Genomic DNA, 26,468 nt, shown 5'->3' with positions numbered 1-26,468 from the left:
CCAATTACACTACAAAGCTACAGAAATTAAAACAGTATGGCACTGGCACAAGAACAGACACATAGATCAAAGGAACAGAACAGAGAGTGCAGAAATAGACCCACACTTACACGTTCAATTAATCTATGACAAAGAAGGCAAGAATATACCATGGGGAAAAGACAATCTCTTCAATAAATGGTACTGGAAAACTGGATAGCTACATGCAAAAGAATGAAACTGGACTTCTTTCTCACACCACATACAAAAATAAACTCAAAATGGGTTAAAGACTTACAAATAAGACCTGAAACCATAAAACTCTGTCCATATGAGCTTTAATATCAGTCTTAGCAATATTTTGGGGGGCTTTGTCTCCTCAGGCAAGGGACATAAAAGCAAAAATAAACAGATGGGACTACATCAAACTAAAAAGCTTTTGCACAGCAAAGGAAACTATCAACAAAATAGCAGTCTACTTAATGGGAGAAGATACTTGCAAATGATATATGCAACTCATACAACTCAACAACAAAAAAACCCAAACAACCTGATTAAAAAATGGGCAGCAGATCTGAATAGACATTTTTCCAAAGAAGTTTTATACAGATGGCCAATAGACACATGAAAAGATGCTCAAACCACTAATCATTAGGCAAATGCAAAATAAAGCCACAATGAGATACCACCTTACACCTGTCAGAATGGCTATCATCAAAAAGACTACAAGTAACAAGTGTTGGCAAGGATGTGGAAAAAAGGGAACCGTCATTCAGGAATGTAAATTAGTACAGCCACTACAGAAAACAGTATGAAGGTTCCTCAAAAAATTAAAAATAGAACTACTGTATGATCCAGGAATCCCACTTCTGGGTATTTTTCCAAAGAAAACAAAACACTAATTTGAAAAGATATATGCACTCCTATGTTCACTGCAGAATTATTTACAACTGCCAAGATATGGAAGCAACCTAAGTGCCCACTGATGGATGAATGGATAAAGAAGATGGGATATATAATATATACACATACACACACACACAATGGAGTATTAGCCATAAAAAAAGAATGAAATCTTGCCATTTGCGACAACATGGATTGACCTATAGGGTATTATGCTAAGCAAAATAAGTCAGAGAAAGACAAATACTGTATGATTTCACTTATATGTGGAAACTGAAAAACAAAACAAACAACAAAACTGAAACAGTCTCACAGACACAGAGAACAAACGTATGGTTGCCAAAGGGGATGGGGGTAGAGAGATGAGTGAAATAGGTGAGAGAGAGTAAGAAGTATAAACTTCCATTTATAAAAGAAATGTCACAGGGATGTAATATACAGCATAGGGAATATAGTCAGTAACATTGTAATAACTATGTATGGTGACAGATGATAACTAGACTTATCATGGTGATCATTTTGTAATGTATAAAAATATAAAATCACTGTGTTGTACACTGAAACTAATATAATATTGTAAGTCAATTATACTTCAATTAAAAAAAAAGCACAAAAGGCTGCCTCTATATGATGCCAAAGCATCTGGAAAAAAAGTATGAAATTTAGTTTAAAAAAAAAAAAAGACTACGCTCAGTTTAAAGTTAAAAAAAAATTGCAAGTGGTGAGAAATGAGGAAGCTTACATTTGCCTGTGGGATGAACTGAGCTGCAAAATACTAATTCCAAAGGACAAAGAGCAACTTTTGAAACAAACTTAAAGTGCCCTACCCTGCCCATGCCACTGGCGACCATCAGCAAGATATGGGGGCAAAAGAGTGAGGAAATGGGAAAACTTGTGTGAACGCCTATTGGGCTAATGTTAACTCAGAAGAGGCTGGGCACACATGAGGACCCTCTGGGGAAGCCTGGAGAGAGCCATGTGGCTGAAGCCTTTGCTGGGTAGATAGAAAGAAGTCTGGGGGAGGAGTGAGGTGGAAAGAGCAGGCAGATACCTCAGCTGCTGAGGAATCCCCTGGGGGGAGGGTGACAATGTAACTTATCATCCGAACTAGGTCACTTTTGAGGGTGAAGTGGGCAATGCAAAGTCATCAGGACAAGTATTAACTGGGCAAAGCAGGACATGTGGTTACCCTCACCGATTTCTTTTCTTGGGAGCAGGGAAGGGAATCATCAAAATTATGACCAGCCACAGCAGATCTTCTAGAGCAAACTGTTGGTCTGTTTGGAAAAATAAAAAGATATCCAATAGTAAGTATGTACTTCAGTAAGGAATAAAATACACTGGATTTTTAAGCTTCAAAGGACCAACTTACACTACAATTTGGAAGAAAGCATGTGGGGACTATAAGCTTTGGAAAAAGACTTACAAACAGCCTCTGGAACCCGACCTTTGTGAGATGAAGTCGGGACTGGTTAGAGCAGTGAGCTCAAGTGAGTCCTGTCCTAACAAGCTGCTCAAATACAGACGAGACTGTTTTTTTCACTATTATTTTAAAGGGAAGAGAGTTACATAGTTAAACCCTGGGACGACTGCTAGTGAGGGTGTAGAGAAATTGCTTCTTTCACATAATGCTTTTGACTTTATAAACTGCTAACATACTTCTGGAAGCGGTGAATGATGAAACCTCATCTCTGGAGAGGAAGCCCCAAGCAACAAACCCAAACAGAGGTTAGGAGGCAAAGTTTGCTGAGCGTTTGCTTTGTCATATTACCTCATTTGTCCACGCACCTGTCCTCTCAGGTGGATGCTGCCCTATCCCGATCTAGCACAAAGGCAAGAGAGACACAGGGATGATGGAACCCGCCTGAGGTTTCCCAAGAAGCAACTGAATACATTCCACACACACAACTGTTCACTGAAGCACTATTTATAACACTAAAATCCTGGCAGCAACCAAATGCCCCACGACAGGGGAACGGTGCACCCACACCTACCATGGAGCAGGGTGCAACCACTAAAAATTACAGGCACAACACACTGTGAGATGGAAAATGACCATGTAATAATGTGCAGCTAAGAAACCAGGATACAAAAGTACAAGAAGGAAACAACTGTAAAAAAACAGGAAAAACAAGACAAAAGGACTATTTTTAAATGGTTATGTTTGCTCTAATAAGATACACATTTATTGCGGGTTTTTTAATGGCCTGTGCTTCACACTGGTTGTCTTGTTCAGGGCTGGCAAAGCCTCGTAAAGAAGGTACTTATTGGGACTTCCCGGGTGGCGCAGTGGTTAAGAATCTGCCTATCAGAGCCAGGGATACATATTCGAGCCCTGGTCTGGGAAGAACCCACATGCCTCGAAGCAGCTAAGCCCGTGGGCCACAACTACTGAGCCTGTGCTCTAGAGGCCATGAGCCACAACTACTGAGCCCACGTGCCACAACTACTGAAGCCAACGAGCCTAGAGCCCATGCTCCACAATGAGAGAAGCCACAGAGATGAGAAGCCTGTGCACCGCAATGAAGAGTAGTCCCCGCTCGCTGCAACCAGAGAAAGCCTGTGCGCAGCAGCTATGACCCAACACAGCCAAAAATAAATAAATAAATAAATTTTTTAAAAAATGAAGGTACTGATTATTCTCAATTTCAATGATGAGGAGATGGAGTTGCAAAGACAGCTTGCCCAAGGCCCAGCCACCTCTTAGTATCAGGGCAGTGATGTCTTAGGTACTAGCTTTACTTCACTTTGTAATTTTCCTCCATTTCCCTCACTTCTGTAATGTTGGCACACTACTTCTAGCATTTTAAAATAAATTCGCAGATGCACAGACATGCTATCTCAGCAAATGTGAATGGAGACGCAGCTGGGTTAACGTTCAATTGTGTAAATCCTTACGCTTTTATTCAGAGCCTATAAATGTTTTCTATTAATCTCTGAAGGGGTGAAATGTCATCAAACTCTGAATCTAACAGGCTGGCTCAGAAGTGAAAGATCAAATTGCATCACTGTTGAGTTCTAAATATTTGTGCCATTTCTTCTCCCCTGTACATTCCACAAACAAAAAGTTCTTATATTTTAGATAGTAACTTTCTGAGAGAGGGACTGTACGTTACCAATATGTAAGGGAATACAAATCCAAATCCTCCCCTAAGAACAACTGCATGCCACGATGAAAGGAGCTGGAAAATACTATGGACTTTCTGAGAACACGGACTGAAGCTTATTCGTCCCTGAACCGCCAGCTCCTCACGCACTGCCTGGCACAGGAAGGCACATCAATAAATGTCTGCTGAATTGAATTTCTCCAACTGCTGTGCAGCAGAACCGGCTCAGTCATGGGGAACAGCAAGCAAATGGGCTTATTACCTGCTGCTTCAGAACAAAATGAATAAAATCGTGAGCACAGCATGAACCAGCATCTGATCATAAGAATCAATTTTTCTTACCTGCAAATATATGTTTACAACAAAATACAGGGATTGAGAAAAAATGACTGCTGACTTTTATTTTATGCCTCTACTGGTGGGTTTAACTCTTAACTGCTCAAGCCAGAGAACTGCCAGTCTAATTCAATGGGTAACCAAAAGGGTAACCTCTCCTTGACCTGAAATAAGACAAACTCAGAGGCTTGTAACCCATCTGTAGCTGGCCTGCTCTATGATTCCAGCATGTCTGCAGCGGTCAGGGACGTTATTACAAAGGTAGGGATGTGAGTGGAAAGGCCCCAGCTCTCAAGTCTGGCAATGTCCCAGGGCGGCTGCGGTTGAGTTGCTTAACCTTTCTGAATCAGTTTCCTTCTCTGCAAAATGTCTGTAATAGTCATACTAACCTCACAAAATTGCTTTTAGGTTCAAATGATTAAGGTATTAGAAAATGCTTTGTAAATAGTGAAGCAGATATTGTTGTGATGACGTGTATATGGGAAGGGCAAGGATAGAGGGTGCAGGAAGCCCTGAGTTTTTAAGATACTGACTGGGTAACTTTCCCCTCTTAGACTAACTGCACTACGGCTGTCATCTCAGTTCAATAAATATCTGGGTGGTTTCTAAGTGCCAGGAGCCATGCTGGACTCTGGGGATACAAAGATACAGGCTCTGCCCAGGCGGCAAGTGACATGAAAACAGAGCATTTCAGTGCAGGTTACAACGTGGAACTCCCAAGTGAAAGTGTTCAGGAACAGGAGCCCAAGCTGGAAGTGGACATGGCAGCGTAATGCTCATTTTAGACAGTTGTGGGTTTTTTTGAGATGTAATTCACATACCATACAATTCATCTATGTCAAGTACATAATTCCATGCTTATTTACAGGGCTATGCAACTATCTAATTTTAGACCATTTCAGGCTCCCTAAAAGAAACCCTGTACCCTTAACAGTCACTCTCCCTCCACCCGTCCACCCCCAGCCCCAGGCAAAGACTAATCTGCTTTCTGTCTCTATAGATTTGCCTATCCTGGACATTTTATATAAGTGGAATTGCACAACATATGGTCTCTTATGATTAGCATAATGTTTTCAAAGTTTATCATGTTGTAGCACTTATCAGTACTTATTCCTGTTTATGACTAAATAATATTCCACTGGATGGATGTACCACATTTTATTTATCCATCTCTCAGTTGATGGGCATTTGGGTTGTTTTTACTTTTGGGCCATTTTTTATGAATAACGCTGCTATGAACATTTGTGTATGACTTTTCGTCTGGATATATGTTTTCATTTCTCTTGGGTAGATACCCAGGAGTATAACTGTTGGGTCATATAGTTACTCTAAGTTTAATATTTTGAGGGACTGTGAAACTGTTTTTCCAAAGCAGCTGTACCATTTTACATGCTATCAGCAACGTATGAGGGCTTCAGTTTCTCCACAACCTCAACACCTGTTCTCGCCTGTCGTTTTGATTATAGCCATTGTAGTCGGTGTGAAACAGGGTCTCTGTGGTTTTGTTTGACATTTCCCTAATTACGAATGATGCTGAACATCTTTTCATGTGCTTATTTGCTATTTGTATACTTTCTTTGAAAAAATGTCCTTTGCCCATTTCTATATTAGGTTGTCTTTTTACTGCAGTCTAAGAATTCTTCATACATTCTGGATACTAGTCCTTATCAGATACATGATTTGTAAGTATTTTCTCCCATTTTGTTGGTTGCCTTTTCACTTTCTTGACAGTTTTGTTTGCAGCACAGAAGTTTAATTTTTATATAGTCCCATTTATCTATTTCTTTTGTTGCTTGTGCTTTTGGTGTGTACCTACGAAACCACTGCCTAACCCAAAGTGACTCTTCTAAAAGTCTTACAGTTTTAGCTCTTACATCCATGATTCATTTTGAGTTAATTTTGTGTAGGGTGTATGTTAGGGGGTCCAACTTCATTCTTTTGCATGTGGACAAAATAATTCTTATTTTAAAAAAGATGACTAAGGCGGTATTTCTAGGAGGCAGCCTAACACATCATTCGAAATACATCCCCAAAATACCTCCATGGCTGCAGAAAACATACCATCACTGCACGTGGAAGAGAATGAGATAAGAATAAATAGCTGATGTACTCGGTGATATAAATTTGAATCATATATAAATTTTGGGGGACTTCCCTGGTGGCACAATGGTTAAGAATCCACCTGCCAAAGCAGGGGACATGAGTTCGAGCCCTGGTTGGGGAAGATCCCATGTGCCACGGAGCAACTAAGCCCATGCGTCACAACTATTGAGCCTGCATTCTATAGCCTGCGAGCCACAACTGCTGAAGCCTGCGTGCCACAGCTAGCGAAGCCCAGGCACCCAGAGCCTGTGCTCCGCAACAAGAGAAGCCACCGCAATGAGAAGCCCATGCACCGCAATGAAGAGTAGCCCCCGCTCGCCACAACTAGAGAAAGCCTGCGCGCAGCAACAAAGACCCAATGACAAAGACCCAACGCAGCCAAAAATAAATAAATAAACAAATTTATTTAAAATCAATCAATCAATAAATAAAATTTTCTCTTCCTTTAGAGAACACATAACGGAGAGGTGTAGGGAGGGACGGGGAGGAATAAGATTTACGATACTGGTTCAGGAAGGAACCAATGTCACAACCATCCACCCATTCATTCACCAAGTATTTACTGAGCACCCAGTACATGTCAGGTACCACTGTAAGCACTGGAGGACAGTGAGCAAAGCAAGGCAAAAACGTCTGCCCTCAGCATCCTAGTGGTAGAACAAAGACCAAAGAATCCCAACAAATAAACAGTACTTCAGATGATGGAAAGTGCACCAAAGAAAACACAAGCTGAAAAAGCTGGCCAGAAATGGGGAGCGAGACACAAGGGGCCCTGGGGGAAGAGTGTCCCAGGTGTAAATCAGGAATGACACATGCCTCACAGACACTTTGTAGAACAGTGACGGGCTAAGAGCAAGGGTTCTAGAACCAGAGTGCCTGTGTTCTAATCCAAGCTCAGGACTAGAAGCTACATGACCCAGGACAAGCTACTTACTTCTCTGGGTTTCGGTATCCTCAAATATAAAATGGAAGCAGCAGTAGTTGTCAGTTTACAAGTTTCCAGGATTAAATGAGTTAATACATGTAAAGCACTTAGAATAATACCTGATACACAGTAAGTAATCCAGAAACGTTAGATATGACTGGTGATTAATATCCCTTCAGGAGTGCTGCATGCTCAGAAATTAGCAAGTGACTGAGTAAAAAGAGTTCCAAGTGAGGCTTCAGCAAAAGCTCAAGCTTGCCAAGCCTGGAGAAATATGCTTCCAAATTACTGAAAGAGTCAATCCCCAAAATGCAAGTCATTCAATGACACTGCTTGCAAGGTCACAGATGGTGTGACTGTCATGGAATAAATCTTAACACTCTCACCCCAGAGAAAATGTTTCTTTACTGCCTTTGACCAGGATCCAGAAATGGGGATGTTTACTCACACTTTTAGAGTTCGGGCACCCATTTCTAATTTTTTTCTCCAAGAATCACTCAACTGGTACTTCCTCACTGCTTTGTCTTATTCCTAGAAGTAGCTGAGACTGCGTTTAGACAATCTGGCAACTAAACAAACCCATTCTCTCTCTTACTGACAGTGCTTGAAGGTGTTTTTTGTTTCTTAAGGACTGTAAAGGGCCAAGTGAATCCACCTGATTTAAGTACTCTGCTAACTTCAACAGGCATTACTTGTCAACATGTAACAAGTTTTATGATTATTATAACTGACAACATAAGTCCAATTTGGAGAATGTGTCCAAGGAAGTTAGACAACTTCCAACTCTGCCCCCTTCCATACCAAAGTAATTTGGCCAAAGTGAGTCGCAGCAGTGTCATTAATAAAACAATGATGGATGGAGGTAGCCTGAGCGCCCACCAATCACTGAATGATCGAGAGAATAAAGGTGTCTCAGCCTGAGGAAAACCTCTATAGCCAGCAATAGCACACAATAATAGTAATAAATAATAATAGCAGTCATTTTCTGAGCCCCAACCATCAATGAGGTATGAAGCTGGGGGCTTTTATAAATATTATCTCATTGAAACCTTTTTATGAGATAGTTATTTCTGTTTTACAAAGAAGAAAACAGGCTCAGAAAGGTTCCAGCACCTCCACAAGGCTGGTGTTCAAACTCACATCTGACTGTAGTCTTGCCCTTTCTAAGTGTCTGTGTTAATACAAGCAAACATGTATCCAGAATAATAATGGCTAACATTTACTGAACATTTACTACGTGCCAGGCACTGGGCTAAGCACTTTACATGTATGATTTAATTTAATCTCTATAAAAACCTTTTTTAGAGAGAGAAAAACTGAGTCACAAGGAGGCAGAAAGTTAATTAAGGTTATAGCTAAGACGTGAACCCAGGAGTCTGACTGGGTTTTTAACACTTTATTAATGCTCCCTTCCATGAAGTAATATTATGACTTAGAAAAAAAAATAGCGAAGTACTAAATATCAATAGAATACTTAATTGAAGCAGTTAAGGGTTTGACCTTGATTATTTTCACGTGAAACTGTTCCCATCTCTGAGGCACTGCCCTAGTTCGAGGCTTCATCACCATCCGGACTTGCTGGGCTCTGTCCATCCACCCAACACACATGCACAGATGCCTGCCATGAGCCACAGCGGAGTTCCGGAGGCCAAAGATTTAGGGCAACCGACACAGACTCGGTCCTAACTATCCTCCCCACTGACTCCTCTCTGCCTGGTCACCTCTCACCGGGCTCTGCTCACGGGTCCTCGGATGCTGGTGCTCAGTTCCAACGTCACCTTGGGAGAGGCCTTCCCTGGTTACACTAAAGTAACGTTCTCCTTCCTCCCCTATTCTGTGCTGCCACGTGTTTGCTGTCTGATTTTTTACCTACAAAGAAAGCCCCAGGAGGGCAGGGACTGTGCCTGCCTTGTTTATTTCCTTCATCCCCAGAGCTTACAAGGGTGCCAGGCAGAGAAGACTCCCCTAATTATATGCTGAATGAAAAAACTTTCCTGTTTTTAGTCTCTTTCCCTCCTGCACACTGCTGGCAAAATTATCTTTCCAAAACAACAAATCTTGGACCAACTTGCAATGCTTGAAAACTTCTGTGGCTCTTAGTTGTGTATTGCTTGTCAAATTCCCACCTCTTCACTTTGTATTCAATGCCCTGCACAACCCCAGCCTAACCTCTTCTCCAAAATACCAGAGAGGCAGTGAATTTAAATGGTTAAGAGTGTGGGCTAAGATTTCAGCTCCACCACCTACTAGTCTACCAAACAACTGACCTGAGACAGATTTGGGCCTTGGTTTTCTCACCTGTTAAATGGCGACAATAATAGAGCACCCAATCAAAGGGTTGTGGTGAGGATTAAGCTAGTTATTAGATCAAAAGTATTCAGAGTCATTCCTGGTACACAATAAAAAAATGCGACTTTCTCCTGCCATAGCCATGGACCTGAGTCTCGTCAATCTGCTCCTTCTTCCCTAAACAAGCCATGCTTTTCACACTCCCCTGCCTTTTCCACATGGGCTGTTTTTTAAATCTACCACTGACTCACCATGACTGTATACGTTTATTAATGTGCAGTTCTTTACAGCAGAAACTGTAGCTTTAGTTCTTCATATGTTATGGTACGCTGATTCACTTGATAAATATTAAACCAGGATCATTACCTAAAATTAGTCATTTTAATAGTTTGTACTTCCATAAGAATGTTCAAGGTGGCCCTTTAAAGTTCATTTGGTTTTCTTTTTCTGTTTACTTAAATGCTGACTTCTAAGAATAACTGAAGGATTAGAAAGCTTTCTCCTCCCCAATTTTGCAGGCTCTCATCATCCACCTACTCCTTTCTCACCATCATTTATAACATTAATGCCACAAATACTGACCCCAGGGCAGTTAAAGTGATCCTTAAATACTGCATAAAATATAGGGGTTATTATTACTACTAGCAATACTGACAGATCTTGCCTCTGCCAGTAATTACTGGCAGGAACGTGTCCAATAACACAGAGACACTGTTTTCTCTGTGTCCCTCCCGACCCCGCCTGGGAGAAATGTTGAATTTCACAGGTGAGGGACAACATATTCTCTCTCTCAACTGGAACCAGGTGGAAAATAAATATCTAAGTTGGAAATAAAAATAGTTTGGTGGGTAATTTAAAGTCTGGAATATTCTGAGGGCTTGGGAGGTTTAGGTAGTTTGCCCAAGGGATAGAATCTGATCAATTCAAGGATACTGGGTTCTCAGAAGCCTAAGAAAGGCAGGTAGAAAAGCTTGCCTTTCAACACATCGCCTGGGGCAAGTCTCATACCTATGAAGGACACCTGCCTGCAGGGCTTATATCCTTCCCCATGTGCACTCTCCTAGTATAGTTCCATCATATTAAGGGCTAGGTAACCATTAATTATACTGTGTCCTGGCTTAGGAACAACCATCATATACAATGTTGTTCCAATGGGAAAATATATCCCCAGTCTAAACAACTGGCTTACAGAAGACTTTTTGGAAAATGTCTCATTCTAAGGTAGGGACTACACAGTGTTGGCATTAGTCCCTCTGGAGAGGACTGGCAAGTATTGTGTCCTAAGTTTTGCGGGAAAAAGAAGCCAACCTCTTTGAAATGAGTAATGTAGGCTACTTGGCCAAATTCTCAGATCCAAATCTGGGTTAAGCAATCACAAACAACAGGAAGCGGCAAGATGAGAATTGGAAGTGACCGGAGGCTGAGGGGCTGGAGTCAGACACGGCGAGGTGCGAGACCCGGCCGTGGGGAGCAGCCCGCTTCCTCTGCCAGCTCTTCCCCCAACAGCCCAGGGCCAGCTCCTTGTCACTATTTCCACCTACGCTCCGTGTCAGCACTCAGAGTGCCTTCCTGGACTACCCACTGTGAGACAGCCTTACCCTCAGCCTGATATATTTTCTTCTCTTCACGGCACTTAGCGCGATCTCAAACTGCCTTATTGCTTCTTTACTGTCTGCCTCTCCCTAAAAGACCAGAAACTCCACGAGGAGTTTCACTCGCGTCACGCTTGCTAGTGTGCACCCAGGCCTAGCACAGTGTGTGCCACAGGGAAGACACACAACACACATTTGTTGAACAAACAGGGCTGTAGTACGAGGATTCAGTATTGGAATAAAGGAATAAATGATCCATCCACCTACCTACATATCTATCTGCCTACTTACTGACCTCCTTATCTGTGTCTGGAACAGCATCTCTATACAGCAGCCCTTAATAAATATTACAGAAGAAGCGACACAGAGGATGATACTGCTATGAATCAGCAAGTGTTTACTGAACAAGAGGAGAAGCCAGGAGCATAAGACACAGTCCTTCCAGGAGGCAGAGCACAACTCAGCTCAAGACTGAGAGCAGCCTGAGTGCCGACTTGAAGTCTGCAAATAGGTGGGAGCAGTGATAAGCTCCGATAAATGTCTTTAGTCACTGTTCTGACTGTACAGAGAACTGGAATCCACCTAACACTATGCTGATCTTGACAACGTGGGCAGAGCAGAGAACGGCTCTGCATCTTCTCCCACGAAGTCAACAAAAGGCTTCTGGTCCCCCCTGTCTCACAGGGGAGCGTGGGGAGGGAGGTACCCAGAGGCCCTCCCCACGTGTTCATCCTGGAGGCAGCCACGCCACGCCTGCTCCCCTGCCTTTGCCATGAGAAGCTGGAAGCAACCAAGACCAAGGTTATGTCACCTCCTTTCTTGGCCGTGTTGCAATGACAGCTATGGTCACAGCACACACATTTTGGGAAAAAGACTGAAGAACAAGACCTTTCAGATCTCTTTCAGCAGTGCGTTTCCATGAAATCTTATCTGTACAGGGATTCAGAAAATGAGTCAACTGCCTTTGCAATTTTTTGAGTATAGAGTTCTTTGACTCACACTTAAAAGTTGGGAAAGAGGATACTTATTTAAGATAGTGGTTTTCAAACAATTTTTTAAGTAGCAGGCTATTTTTTTGTAAACAGAGTTTTACACGGACCCTTAACACGTTAAAAAGATCAGTGGGGTGTGGTGAGGGGGTCGGGATCCGCCCTCTCAGCCTCCCCTGTGCCCTGACATCTCTGAGGAGCACAACTGGTTTAAGGGGAAAGGAAGTTAAAATTTAGATAAATAAAGAGATGAATGGGGAAGGAGGGCAAGCTTTCCTTAATGTGAGGAAAGACGGAGTGGGCAAGTCTCCACTTTGTGCCCATCAGAGTAAAGACTGGCTCAAGCAAGGACCGTCAGTGGAAATTCACACTAGGAGGGCAAGTTTGGTAAGAAGCAGCGTATATGCCTCACCTTCAAATGTCTCCCCAGAGTTTGCTTAGAAAGGAGAAAACGCTGCTTGTCAGGGCACCAACATCACTGGTCTGTAGACTTCAAATATGTGAATGTCATGCAAGACAAAGAAAGGCTGAGGAAACATTACAAATTAAAAGATAAAAGAGACATGGCATCTAAGTACAATATATGATCCTTGACTGAATCATGTACTTGAAGGAAAAATATAGTATAAAGGACATTATTGGGACAACCGACAACCTCTGGAATAAGGAACATCAATTTGACGGAAGTGCTGTATTGATGTTAAATTTCCTGAATTTGGTGACTGTACTGTGGTTATGTAAGAGAATGTCCTTGTTCTTAGGAAACAAGTACTGAAGTATCTGGCCTAAAGGGGACGTGATATCTGTGACCTACACTCTAATAGTTCAGAAAAATATATATAATATGGAGTATTTACACATACAGAGGGAGCAGTGGTTCTCAACGTGGGATCCCTGGAGGAGCACCAGCATCACCAGGACCTTGCTAGACACACAGATTCTTGGGCCTCATCCCAGACCCCCCAAATCAGCCGTCTTGTCTGTTCTAACAAGCCCTCCAGAGGATTCAGCTGCTCACTAGCTTTTGAAAATCACGGATACAGAATGATAAAACAAGTGTGGCGAAACATTTCTGGGGACAGGGCACATGGCAGTTTTCTGGATCATTACTGAAACTTCTCTGTACCTTTGAAATTGTTTCAAAATAAAATTGAACAATAACAACAACAAAAAGATTACCCTATGTAGAGATGTGGAAAGGAAGAGACCCTGGGGGCAAGGAGGGAAATCAAAGAACTCCTGCAGCGACCTTCAAAGAGGTGGTGGGATTCGAGCCTTGGCTGCTGCAGCTCCAGTGCAGGGCGAGGGGCAGGGTGTCTGGCCTGCACAGTCTTCCAACAGCGAATCTCCTTCCTGTAGAAAGTACGGGCATGAAACCTACTGACCTGAATATGAGAGTCTGGCAATCTCTATAAACAGGTCTTCCTCAGAAAAGCTTTCGGGGAGCATGAGGAAAGCAGCGGTCACAGCACTCTTCAGATTTTTATCCAGGGCTGACCTGAGAGCGACATTCTCATTCATTGCTACGATTTTCACCTGGAAAAAGCAGAACATTCAGAAGAAAAATTCCAGAAGTGGAGTATTGCCCAATCTATGTGTTTATACATACACTGGAACTGTCCTAAACACTTAGCCCTGAAGATCTTTGAGTATTAGGCCAGTTGACATGAAATATTTATTATTCTAATAAGCAATTCCAGAGTCTCCTGTTTTAAGCCCAAATCAGAGAACTCGTAACATAGGAAAGAAAAACAAATATTGTTCTTAAATGAGGAAACTCAACATGAGTTTTGAAAAAGAAGTCAGTACTAAATGGAATAAATGACCTTTGGGAAATTTAGTATTTTTTTATTTTTTAATCTCATTGTTCTTCACTTAATTTTATGGTGGACAAAGGCATTTTACTTCTTTATTTAGAACTCACCTCTGTTCTTAACCATACATAACCTAAGCAGGTCATGCTCTATTTTGAACTGATTTTGAATGTGCCTAAGGAAAAGGGAAAGAAAATTAGCTACAGTAGAATCTGCTATCTTTGACTTCTCCCAATCCATCAAGATAGAAATTGCTCCAGTGTGTTCTGACTGGTTTTAAAGACTGCACTGCAGTTAAGAGAATGTGTTCAAGTCCTAGCTCCATCTCTTACTAGCTCTGTGACTATGGGCATCATTCCTTATCAGTAAAACAGGGTTAATAACCGAACCAAGCTTATAAGGTTGCTGGGAAGATTAAATGAGATGTTTCATCTGAAGCCGCAGCTGAAGTGAGATTCCTTGTGTGTTTCTTGGTGCACAACGCAAGCGTTTCTCTGAGCCAGGGGTTCTCACCTTTAGTAAGCATCAGAATCTCCTGCAGGGCTTGTTAAAACACATATTATGGGACTTTCCTGGTGGCGCAGTAGTTAAGAATCTGCCTGCCAATGCAAGGGACATGGGTTTGATCCCTGGTCCAGGAAGATCCCACATGCCATGGAGCAACTAAGCCTGTGTGCCACAAATACTGAACCTGCGCTCCAGAGCCTGCATGCCGCAACTATTGAAGCCTGCGCGCCTAGAGCCTGTGCTCCACAACGAGAAGCCACCGCAACGAGAGGCCCGTGCACCACAACTAGAGAAAGCCCGTGCGCAGCAACAAAGACCCAACGCAGCCAAAAAAAAAAAAAAAACCCCACATATTATTAGGCCCATCCTCCAGTGTTTCTGACTCAGTAGGCCTGGATGAGGCCTGAAAATGTACATTTCTAACAGGTTCCCAGGTAATGTTGATGCTGCTGGTCCAGGGTCCACATTTTGAGAACCACTGCTCTAAGGTGTATATTTACTTTGAACTAGAATTGCCAAATTGCTCTTTGTAGCGATTGTGCCAATTTGCACTCCTGACATAATCTTAAACTATCATGTTGCTTCTGACTGATTTTCTCAACAAGCGAAGTGTCTAGAAATCCCTAATAAGGACACCCATGTATCTGAAATGTAACCACCATCTCTAAATCATTTAGTGCTGTCACCACATTTTTCTCGTGTTCTAGAAAGTAGGGCTTAAATTGCCTTTTATTTATCAAATATAGATAATTTCTGACAAAATTCAGATGGCACATAAAAGACACATACAGTATGAGAAACTCCAAACTAAAATTTTATTAGATAGCAAGGAAAGACAGGAATGATGTATATCCCCAAGTATAGTTTCTTCTCTAATTTTTTTTATTAATTGTGAAAAGCAATATTAGAAACATAACTATTTTATAAATCTGGCTTAAGAACCTAAAATCTGTCTTTTACCTTTTGTCCCTACTTTTTTTTAAGGGAATATTTATAACGTACAAACCTCTCATGTGATAGGTAAGCCACTTAATTCCATACTACCACCTCCTCCCTCATAATTACAAGGACTTAATGGCCTGGATTAAGCCTTGCAGCACTTGGGTGAGTTCAGTATTACTGCGAACATCTGCAGATAGTCAAAGCAAGGAGCCGTCCAGGAGCAGGATCTGCCCAAGGTTGCATAATGAGTTGATGGCAAAAATCAGGGTAACACCCTTGTACTTGGCAAATCCAGCTCTAAATATTTTGAGTTATCCTCATGCATTCTGTTCTTGTTAACTTTTAATCTTGAAAGATGATTAAAACAAAATTTAAGGTCCTATTATAATTCCTATGTCTATTCCTTGAATAACGTTCCTGCCTTACACTCCATACAGAATCAAGGATCTAGGAGGGCAACCTCCTCATCTCACTAACGGGGAAACTGAGGCCCAGAGGGTTAAAAGATCTCCCCACGAGGAACAGTGGCACACCGTACCAGGACCCAGGATTCGTGAAGTGAGCCTGTGAAGCCTGTTTACTTCCAAATTCCTATTCTTCATCCTCATTCACCAGGTCCTGCTCAATAATTCCTCACCCTCTTTTGTGTGTGTGTGTGTGTGTGGGGGGACTGTTTACAGAAACTCAATGGAAATAGAAGTTATTTTGAGATACTAACAAAGATGCAAAGGAAAGAGTAAGTTTGGGGAAATTTTCTTTTCTGTGAAATACCCTTGTTCTCCAAGAAAGTGTCTACGTAAGGTTGTTTAAAAAAAAAAAAAAGGCAGTCTGTTTGCTACTTAAGGTTAAGAGAGTGAAAATAAAAGCACCCTTACTCAAAGGAAAAATGTCAGTTCAGAAGACTCTGCTACTGTGCTGATCTGGTTCTCAGTGTAAGGTGAACTAGCAACTTGTCTCAGAAGCACTGTTATTTGTTGTTCAGAGTAAAAAGCCAGTGAACTCTTGGGACCCTGCCAGAGAGGCCTGGGAAAAAAAGAAAGTCCTCAGATTTGTGAATAGCTGTTTGTATCTTACTGGGAATGCCCTGAACTGAACCACAGATATAGCATTAGCACTACTGCCAAGGGGAAAATCTTTACTGGAGAGAGGAAGGGGCAACACTTGAAGGGACTTTCAAAAGCCCAACTTGAGAGATTTGTGAGTACCTTTCAAGATAGAAAAAAAGAGAAAGTCACATGTGGTCTCCTCTATAATAGTCACATGGAGACAGAGCTTGAATTGCAAAGAGTGAAGTTATAGGCACAAAGAACACAGTCCTACCTCGTGTTCAAAGACTCGACCATTAACCAAATGACACTTCCCGCAGTAGTTTTCCATTCCAAATGAACAGAAAGGCTAATTTTTGCTTGAGGACCAAAAAGAAACAGTGAACATTTGAGCTGGATTAAAAAAAACCTTTTCATCTACCTGTTGGACTACGGGCTCTTGAGGCTAGCAATGTGGTGGTTTTTAAAAAAATTCTTTTGGCATGCACAGAAAAAAAAACGTAGTTGTCTTTTGAATAAGTACATCAATGGCTTAATCTTTTCATTTCCAAGGCTAGAAGTCCAAAGATTTGCTCTCAGCCGGGCAGAGCCAAGACTAGTAAGCCAGGCTTTCCAACTCCCATTCAGGGACCTTTTATACCACTGGGATTTTACTATCTACAAAAAAGTAAATCAACAGAGTTACAATATGGTGATGCTTGCAAACTGTGAATATACTAACAACCACTGAATTGTACACTTTAAAGGGCTGAATTATATGGTATGTGATTATATCTCAGTAAACCTGTTATAAAAAGCTGTATGACTAGCAAGTAAAATGGAATGAATACATTAAAATAAATTAAATAAAATAAATTAAATAAATTAAAATCCTCTTAACAAGGTGGCAAAATACCCTTGTTTGCCAATGTGAATGCTTTAAAAATTCAAGCCATATTATCTATACATGAAATACAGAACAACATGAAATACAAAAATCCAACTTACATTAAATAAATTAGAGAAGTGCAAATACTACTTTAGACGACTTCTGACTTAAAAAAAGATTGGCCACTGGGGCTTCTCTGGTGGCGCAGTGGTTGAGAGTCCGCCTGCCGATGCAGGGGACACGGGTTCGTGCCCTGGTCCGGGAAGATCCCACATGCTGTGGAGCGGCTGGGCCTGTGAGCCATGGCCGCTGAGCCTGCGTGTCCGGAGCCTGTGCTCCGCAATGGGAGAGGCCACAACAGTGAGAGCCCCACGTACCGCAAAAAAAAAAAAAAAAAAAAAGATTGGCCACAACAAGGTTCTATTAAATACTTTTCATGTTTCTTGACTTGGAAGACTGATTGGTAAATAACTCAAACTTAAAGCTGCACTAGAAGTAAAAATGGGTTATCGCCTCAATTATGAGGAAGGTAAATGGTTAAAGTCTGATAGAAATTTAACTTGCACTCAGCTTTTTCCAGAAATGTCCATTTTTTAAGCAAACTACTCCTTTATATATTTTTTTGATAGTGAACTTTATGTTTTAGAGCAGGTTAAGGTCCACAGCAAAACCAAATGGGAAGTACAGAGAGTTCCCATATATCCCCTGCATATTCCTTTTAAAGACTTAAATTGCTAGTGACTGAGAAATTCGACTCTATTTGCAATATGGAAGATAATTTTAGAGCTTTAGACAATATAAGTTTATGTAACTCGTTTTAAAACACATAAAAACAAAAAATTCACACTCACTCTCATAATTCTTTCTTAAGATAGTCACCCATTATTTTTGTCCAAAATGCTACCAACCCTTTCTTTTCATCGGATTTGTTTCATCGAGTTTGATTAATATGTGCTGCCACCTAGAGGTAAAAATAGTTAGTTTAAAGATAGTTATCCTAAGAATTCTCCAGTTAACAGTGATTTCTGCGGGAAAGGGAAACTGGAGGCAGGTGTGGGTGGAAGAGTTAATTCACCCATTTATGATTTTTGATTTTTAAAAATCGTGTCATGTTCAACACCTCAAATGGTGTTTAAGATTGTTTAATTTTCTTGTGCTAGAAGCTTCTTAATAAGTTGGAGGGGCAGTCACTGTTATAAAGAACATTTTCTTTTCCAAGTTAGCTGAGAAATGCAGTTTTGTTTAATCTGAGTGTAGCTGTCACTACTTGTCTTGAATTGATGTTTTTATTTTTTTAGGATACATGACATTTAGATGAAATGTGAGGTCATTTCTAGTTCTTACATTCTGAGATTTCATGGCATTATAGTTTTCTACAGCCTATTTCTAAAAATAACTTGAACTATTCCAAGCACAAAACATAGTACAGAGAATAATATAACATTTTCACATTCAATATCTCATTTTATCTCAAAATAACTCTGAGACAGGCGAGGACAGAGAGAAGAGAAAGATTGTTTCCTGAGTGTCTACTAGACGCCAGACATTTCAGATCTAGGCATTTCTCAAACACCTTTTGAGGTCGGTGTCACTGGCCTTGTCCCCAGGTAAGGGTGTCACAAGGCCCAGGGAGATTAAGTCACTGGTGCAGGGTCACACAGCTGGGGAGTGTCAGAGCTGGGACCCAAACCCCAGATCTGTCTGATTCTAAAACACCTGTGTCCTTTCCACCATTACCATTCTGCTTCCAATTTTCAACACCTTTGTGAAGTAGGCAGGGCAAGGATTGCTACTCCCATTCTACAGGGAAACTACCTGAGGTTCAGAAAGGTAAAACAACTTGCCTAAGAACACATAAACAGCTAATAAGTAGCAGGAATGAACAAGGCCCAAGGCTTCTAATTCCACGTTTATTAATCTTCCTATCAAACTACATATTTTGTATATTTAAAAAGGAACTTGGAAAGAAAAGGAATATTTACAAATTTCCAATTACATTTATTTGCTTAATTATGAGGCTTACTAGTTATCCAGCCTAGAAATGAGAAATTCATCTACATAAATAGGAAATTCAATCAGTAACCTATTGTTTCCAGACTTAAAACGTGTTTTTACTGAAGTAAAAATTATATACTGTACAGTAAAGCAAACAAATCTAATCAGCATGGCTTGACAAATATTTATACATGGATGTACCCATGTAACTATCACCTTGATCAAATGCTTCTGTATGTCTTAATGACCTACACTATTAAATTTTAAGCCCAGATACAAGGCAAGAGAATCTGAACCTCCCAAATATATCAATAGAGGTTTTATGACACAACCAAGTAAGCTAGGACTGTATAAATTTCTTTAATTTCTTGCCATAGCTGACAAAAAAGGAGCAGCATAGTCACCCATGAGAGGCATTTGGGAATAATTCCTGAACCCTCTTTGGGACCTAAGACCCTCTGACAGCACAGAGAAAATTCTTCCTTGCTGGGAGATTAGCAACTGTGACAACTACAAATAGTTCTTTTTTTTTTTGTTTAATTTTATTAAAAAATTTTTTTTGGCTGCACTGGGTCTTAGTTGTGGCACGTGGGATCCTCATTGCGGCATGCAGGATCTTTCATTGCAGCGTGCAGGCTTCTCTCTAGTTGTGGCATGTGGGTTTTCTCTCTAGTTGTGGAGCGCGGGCTCCAGAGCGCGTGGACTCTGTAGTTTGCAGCACGCAGGCTCTCTTGTTGAGGCGCGTGAGCTCAATAGTTGTGGCGCGCGGGCTTAGTTGCCCTGCAGCATGTGGGATCTTAGTTCCCCGATCAGGGATCGAACCTGAGTCCCCTTCATTGGAAGGCAAATTCTTTACCACTGGACCACCAGGGAAGTCCTCAAATAGTTCTTAAACTACGAAAATACCCCTTCTCAGAAAACAGACTATACAACTGCAAAAAAGAAGAAACCTGATAATTTGTGAATGCGAGTCAAAAGTTCAAGTCCTCTCGACTTTTTTCTGTTTTCTGTTTGTTTCCATTTCTAGTAAAGCCGGAGAAGCCTGCCCCTACAGCCTACTCCAGCAATGTCCCAAATGAGGGTAGGGCCTGAGGAGGAGAATAAAGGGGATCAGAGTCCACTTGCCCCAGAATGATGACCTGTCTCATTCACTTATTCAACAAATATTTGCTGAATGCGTACTACATGCCAGGCATCATCCCAGGCACTGTTGGGACAAATCACTGGACAAACAGTGCCCCATGGCACTTGCATTCCAGAAGAGGTGGCGGTCTGGGGAGGCGGACAGAGGCTCCACCAAGGCACTGGACACCTCTTCTGCCATCCTCCCCAGCCCAACGGACTGACTCTGAACCTGATCCATTCAGACAACTGGAGAATCTTGAGAGGGAGGGAGGGAGGGAGCAGTGTGGGTAATCCTTGGATACTGTTTGGCAACAAATTCTGCAGGGAGGGAAAGGAGTGTGAAGCTCATTTCTACGTCACTGCAATCACAAAGATCAAAGTAAGGTGAGGTTCAGAGAGGAGAGACGTCCCTAATGAAACACTCACCGGTTTTTGGAGTCGTCCAGCGATGTATAAGTTATTCCAGTCGAGGAGATCTTCGATCAAAACACTAGTGCTAATAATGCCATATTTGATAAGCTGGAAAAGAAAAGAAATGGGCATGAAAAATAGCAAAATACCACACTGATGCTTACGCAAGTACAAAACATAAAGAAATAAAATAAATTTCTGACCAGAGCAGAAGCTTGATTTCCAAAGCCACTTAAACTGCCTACCTTGTAAAAATACACATCTCCACAAAATCTTTTGCAAAGGATTAGTTTCCAAGACTGTGTGTTTCCTCAGGTATTCGAGGTGAAGTGACCACTGTTTTAACTCAGGCTCGTGTGACGTTAGAGGCAGGGTAGCTCTTAGAGGCTGTCTGGTACTGGTCCTCAGTGGACTGGAAATAAAAAAACTGGTCCTTCACCACAGACACTTCAAGAAGTGATAACATAGTTCACGTTTCTCATTTGAGAAATAAGAAACCTGAAGCTCAGAGAGAATAAATGATGTGCCCAAGATGGCACCACGTACAGCAGAGTTAAACTAGGTCCCTGAATTTCAGTCTGGGCTTCCAATGTTTGTTTCATTACAAAGCACAAGAAATTTTCTTTAACGTCTTCACTGACATCCTTTACATGGTGAATTTCTCTTTCACTATAGGCTCTTTCAAATGCTTTTATAATCAAAAAGCAACATTCAAAAATAAAACCTCTTTATCAGTGCTGAACACATGGAATTATGGTCAAGCTCATTTCAATAGTAATTCACACAAACCCTGAATGCAGTTGTTCCAGGTTATGAAATCCCATTTGCTTCAACAAATATCTTCAGACTCACTTCACTGAACTTCAGTACCCAAACAGCCTTCTCAGGCTGCAAAGATCTAAAAAGTAGCTAAAGAATTTCAATTAAAAAGTACAGTCCCTTTGGCACATAATTATGCCCAAACATTGGGTTACTGGAGATTGTAATATGATTTGAAACTACTAATTAGAGATCGGCTCAGCATAATATTGATATGGAGAAAGAACACAGCTACGCGTCTGGCAGGACTAGAGCAGACGTGCAAGGCTGGGCTGAACAACCTTCTTCCCTCCGCTCTGGCCACAGGATTGCAGACAGCCCTTCTTGCTGCAGGCGTGTAACAGCTGAGAGGTCATGGGAACATCACAGGGGCCTGTCACTAACTAGCTGCAAGACCTTAGGGAGGTCATTTCCTCTCTCCGAGCCTTGGTTTCCTCATCTGCAAACCACAGGTGGTGTCGGATGGGACCTTAACCAGAAAAGTAAATGTATGGCCCAAAGACGTCACCAATCAGTCACAGCACTCATTCCAGCCACATTCAGATAGGTCTTCAAAATCCTTCTCAAGTCAGTACTCCAACCTCCTGCCCTTCAAAGTGGGGTCCACTGACCAGTAGCACCAGCATCACCAGATGCAGAATATCAGGCTCCATTCCAGACCAACTGAATCAGAATCTGCATTTCAAAAAGAGCCTCAGGTGACTCGTCTGCACATCAAAGGATGACTGCTCTAAGCCCTCAGCAGCATGGAACAAAGCTGGCACAGCAGGGTCACCCTCAGCGCAGCTGACCTCTAGGAGGCATCTGACTCAGTTCCCCATTGGTCCTCTCAGACTGGGGTCCTGCCTGGAAGCCCTTGTAGAGCCCGGGGCCTCCACATGAAAGACGGCTGGGCAGGGTTCCTGCTGTCACACAACCCTCTGCTGGGATCCGGGTTCTCACCGGCTCTCCAATACTCCTCATCAAATTCCACCCACCCGATGGCAACAAGAGGCACCACGTGCTCCCATCGACCTATGAGACCCTCTCCTATAAGACCCTCTCCTATGATACCCTCTCCACTTGCAACTTCTTTCTGGGAGTGTCTGCCCCTCTGTATGTAGATAAGATTAATTTCCTCCCTGATCCACAGTGGGCCTGCCTATTCCTCCCACTGCCCAAACCAGTGGTTCTCAAAGTTTGTTTCAGACCAGTAGCATCAGCAACGTTTGAAAGCTTGTTAGAAATGCAAATCTTTGTTGCTAAGAGAGTAAACCTTAAAAGTTCCCATCACCAGAAAAAAAAACAATTGTAAATATACGTGGTGATGGATGTTACCTAGACTTACTGTGATCATCTCACTCTCTCTATATATATATAAATATCTAATCACTATGTTGCACACCTAAAACTACTACAATGTTATATGACAATTACCGCTCAGTTTTTTAAAAATGCAAATCCTCAAACCCTACCCCAGACCTACTGAATCAGGAACTCTGGGGGTGGGAACCAGCAATCTGTGTGTCCTACAGGCACTCCAGGTGAGTTTGATGCACACTAAAATTTGAGAACCAAAACAATTTGGCCAAAGGCAAAAAATAAAAAAAGTCACATTCACCACCTTCATCCAGCAAAAGTGTGAACATTTCCTAACTGTAAGAACACATTTATTTAGCTTATTCTATTAACAAAGGTTAATAACCACCCAAGTTAAGACAAAGGCCCGCAGTCACTTACCCTCCCATCACACATGATCAATGGGTTGTAGTAAACCCCGGCGCCGTAGTTATTCTGGACAGTGGTGATAAACCTGGGCCCCAGAACTTTTAGGAAAGAGTAATGGTTCCAGTTTTTCTTCAGGTTCTTTGAATGCCATGCAACAGGGTCATCGACTGTGAACACGAAGTCCAGCATGGCATCCTGGGAGGTGAAGAAAAGAGAATAATTTTAGTTTTAATTCCTAGAAAGGCACCTAGGCAGAGTGGAAAGCTCTAAGGCTCTATGCTACTGTGATTAACAGCAGACCCAGGGCTGTCATCAGAAACTTAAGCAAGTCCCTGGAACCAATCTGTGCTTCGTTTTTGTCAACTCACATAACAACAGTAACACTTATTGATGTTCCGGACCTCTTTTAAACACTTTATATATTATACATATAGTAACTCTTTTTAGCCTCAAAACAATCCTACCAGGTAGGTACTGTCATTATCTCATTTTTATAGGAAAGGAAAACCAAGGCACAGAGTAAGTTCCTTGCCCAAGGACACATGGCTACTGAGTGACAGACATAATCTGGCTCCAAATTCTGTGCTGGACCACTTTGCCACAGTCTTTCATCTAAATCTAGTTAAACGTGCTCTACTTTTCTTCCAGATCAAATAACACCATATGGACAAGCTCTATAAAGCGTTATGTAAAGGGCAATAAGTTAATTTAACTCTCACCCATAGGTCCTGGGATAGAGGTAAAGACCTCAAAGTCTACTGGGGAGAACAGACAGGTTGCTAGCAAAAACTTGGTAGAAGAACACAAAATGCACTAATTTCACTCAGAGTGGGGTCAGAGAAGAAGGAGGAGTTTTCCTACAGGTTTACATTCTTCCAGACTCTGATAAGTCTGAGTCTTAAAAGAATGTGCAAGTTAAGCGGGCTTGGTGAAGTACTAGGAGGCCTGAGGAAGGGAGGGAGTGCTGTTAGGGGAAAACATTCTTGTGGAGATGAGAGCCGGTAGGACTGGAATGGGACGCAGGCAGGGGAGTGGCGGGAGATGGGACCAGAGAGGGAGGCTGGTTGCATGCTAAGAAATGTTCCTGCAGTAGAAAGGGAGGAGGAGAGACTAAAGGATGGAACACCACACGAGGCTAACTGCCACTAAGGCACTGAGGGCAGGGGCTCATCTGGGAGAGACTTAGGTGCTGGAGTTTACTTGTTAACTTGTAGGGAATGAGGGTGAGGGAAAATGAAGGACCTTTTCTTGGAGGGAATTCCAGGTCTGCTCAAAGGAAAATCTACACAGGAAAATGAAGAGGCGTCTATAGAATCAGGAGGCCAAGGCCTGTTCTGAGTTTCCCACAGTGTGATCCACAAACCAGTGGTGGGTGATACTTAAGATTTGGGGTGGACATGTTTTTTAAAAATTTATGTTAATGTATGTTACAAGAAAATAACTAGCCTATTGCAAACTACAGTTAGGTTGCCCAACCTATATGCTCCAAATCTGTAATTTCTCATATGCTCTCAATTTAAAGAAAACTATTACTTAAATACTAGTATAGGTGGGAAACAGGAAATCCAAGCAACGGTACAGACGGCCTCACCAGGAAGCGAAGAGACGAAGGTTAACTGAAAGACAGATTACAGCCAGGTGTCCAAATCCACGAGGCCCTAGTGCAAACTACACACTACCATTTCCTTCATTTATTAAAGAAACCCAGTCCAGAACACGAGTTGCACAGACAGAAAACATCTCTATCTAGACTCGCGCTCCTTTTACATTAATTCAGCAAGAGCTCAAAAGCTGTATCAAAGTCAATTAAAAGCCTCATTTAAATGGAAAATATCTGCCTGCCACTTGTCTGCTATGTCTTGAATCTTGTCGCCACCTTGGAAGCAAAGTTTTTTTCCATTTGCAGAAGAAAAAAAAAACTGCAATCACAAGGAAAACTGTACCCTCACTACTGTTGTGCTCAGCCAACTCTGAAGAGAACAATGCCTAGCCCTAAGCAGACTCCTGTTAAATGTCCTGAGCAGGGGCAAATATACTGCTTATCACTAACTTCCGCGGTCAGTAAACGTCACTGCCCGTGCCCTGACCCTACAATCAGTCCGTCAGCTTCCCCAAGTCAGGAGAATCATTTTGTATTTTCTCCTACAACCAGAGACGTGGTTCTCAAGCTTGGCTGCGTAGTAGAATCACCTGGGAAGTTTTTAAAGTTCCTGAAGCCCAGGCTCATCTCAGACCAATTAAATCTCAATCTCCGCAGCTGGAACCCAGATATCTGTATTTTTTTAAGCTTCCCAGAAAACTCCAATATTCAGCCGAGGCTGGGAACACTGAACTAGCTCCTGGCAAATATTTCTCTTCCTTTCTTCCATCTTGTCGCTGCATCAGCTCTTCCCTCCGGCATGATTGCACCTCCCGCTCTAGACCTAAGCTGACTCCTACGTATCCTTCAAAACTCAGCTCACGCTATCGTTCTACTAGGAGCACTTTTGTTCGGTTTGTACTTTGCCAGTTGATACGTGGAGTGCGCAGAGCAGACAGGCAGCTCTAGGACTCTGGAGGGACCGGAAGGCAAAGGGAACTCGTGAGAACATTCCCGGCGTGGGGCCGGCCCGGGCTCACCTTCTGGTCTGAGTTGGGCCCCGCCTGGCGGTACACCCCCGAGCCGTAGGCGAAAGCCAGGCTCAGCTCCTCGGGGAAGTGAGACAGGATCTTGCGAAAGGCCACCCCCGAGCTCTGCAAAGCCTGCAGAGCCATGGGGCCGGGGCTCAGACAGGGACCCTTGGAGGCAGCAGCCGGGGAACGAGTACCCGCTCAGGGTGGGAGATGGAAGCCGGGGACCGGCCCAGACGGGAGAAAGCTGGAGCCGGGGGCGGGGAGTGGAGGAGCTGGCAAGGACTCGGGGCTGCACACCAGTCACACACGAGGCGGGTAGGCACCCGGCAAGCAACCAGATAAGCGTCGGTCGGGCCGGTCTAGCGCCCACCCCGGGCCACGCCTCCTGCACGCACACG

At 42.4% G+C, this 26,468-nt stretch overlaps 1 protein-coding gene across 3 annotated transcripts in view; it reads right to left on the bottom strand.

The window, feature by feature from the left end:
- TAMM41 (TAM41 mitochondrial translocator assembly and maintenance homolog) overlaps positions 1 to 26,211 on the bottom strand; it is a gene marked incomplete at both ends in the record, with an annotated part of 108,840 nt that extends 82,629 nt beyond the window's left edge. For all 3 annotated transcript variants that reach the window (XM_079712361.1, XM_079712362.1, XM_079712363.1), the window contains 4 exons: positions 13,609 to 13,759; positions 20,947 to 21,039; positions 23,470 to 23,652; positions 26,077 to 26,211. In XM_079712361.1, the coding sequence (XP_079568487.1) occupies positions 13,609 to 13,759; positions 20,947 to 21,039; positions 23,470 to 23,652; positions 26,077 to 26,211 (562 nt within the window). The remainder of the gene's footprint in view (positions 1 to 13,608; positions 13,760 to 20,946; positions 21,040 to 23,469; positions 23,653 to 26,076) is intronic.
- Positions 26,212 to 26,468: the final 257 nt, after the last annotated feature.

Source organism: Hyperoodon ampullatus (assembly GCF_949752795.1).
Source record: "Hyperoodon ampullatus genome assembly, chromosome: 10".
Classification (NCBI taxonomy): Eukaryota; Metazoa; Chordata; class Mammalia; order Artiodactyla; family Ziphiidae; genus Hyperoodon; species Hyperoodon ampullatus.
Note: the sequence above shows the minus strand (reverse complement) of the source record. Positions and strands in the feature narration are given on the sequence as shown.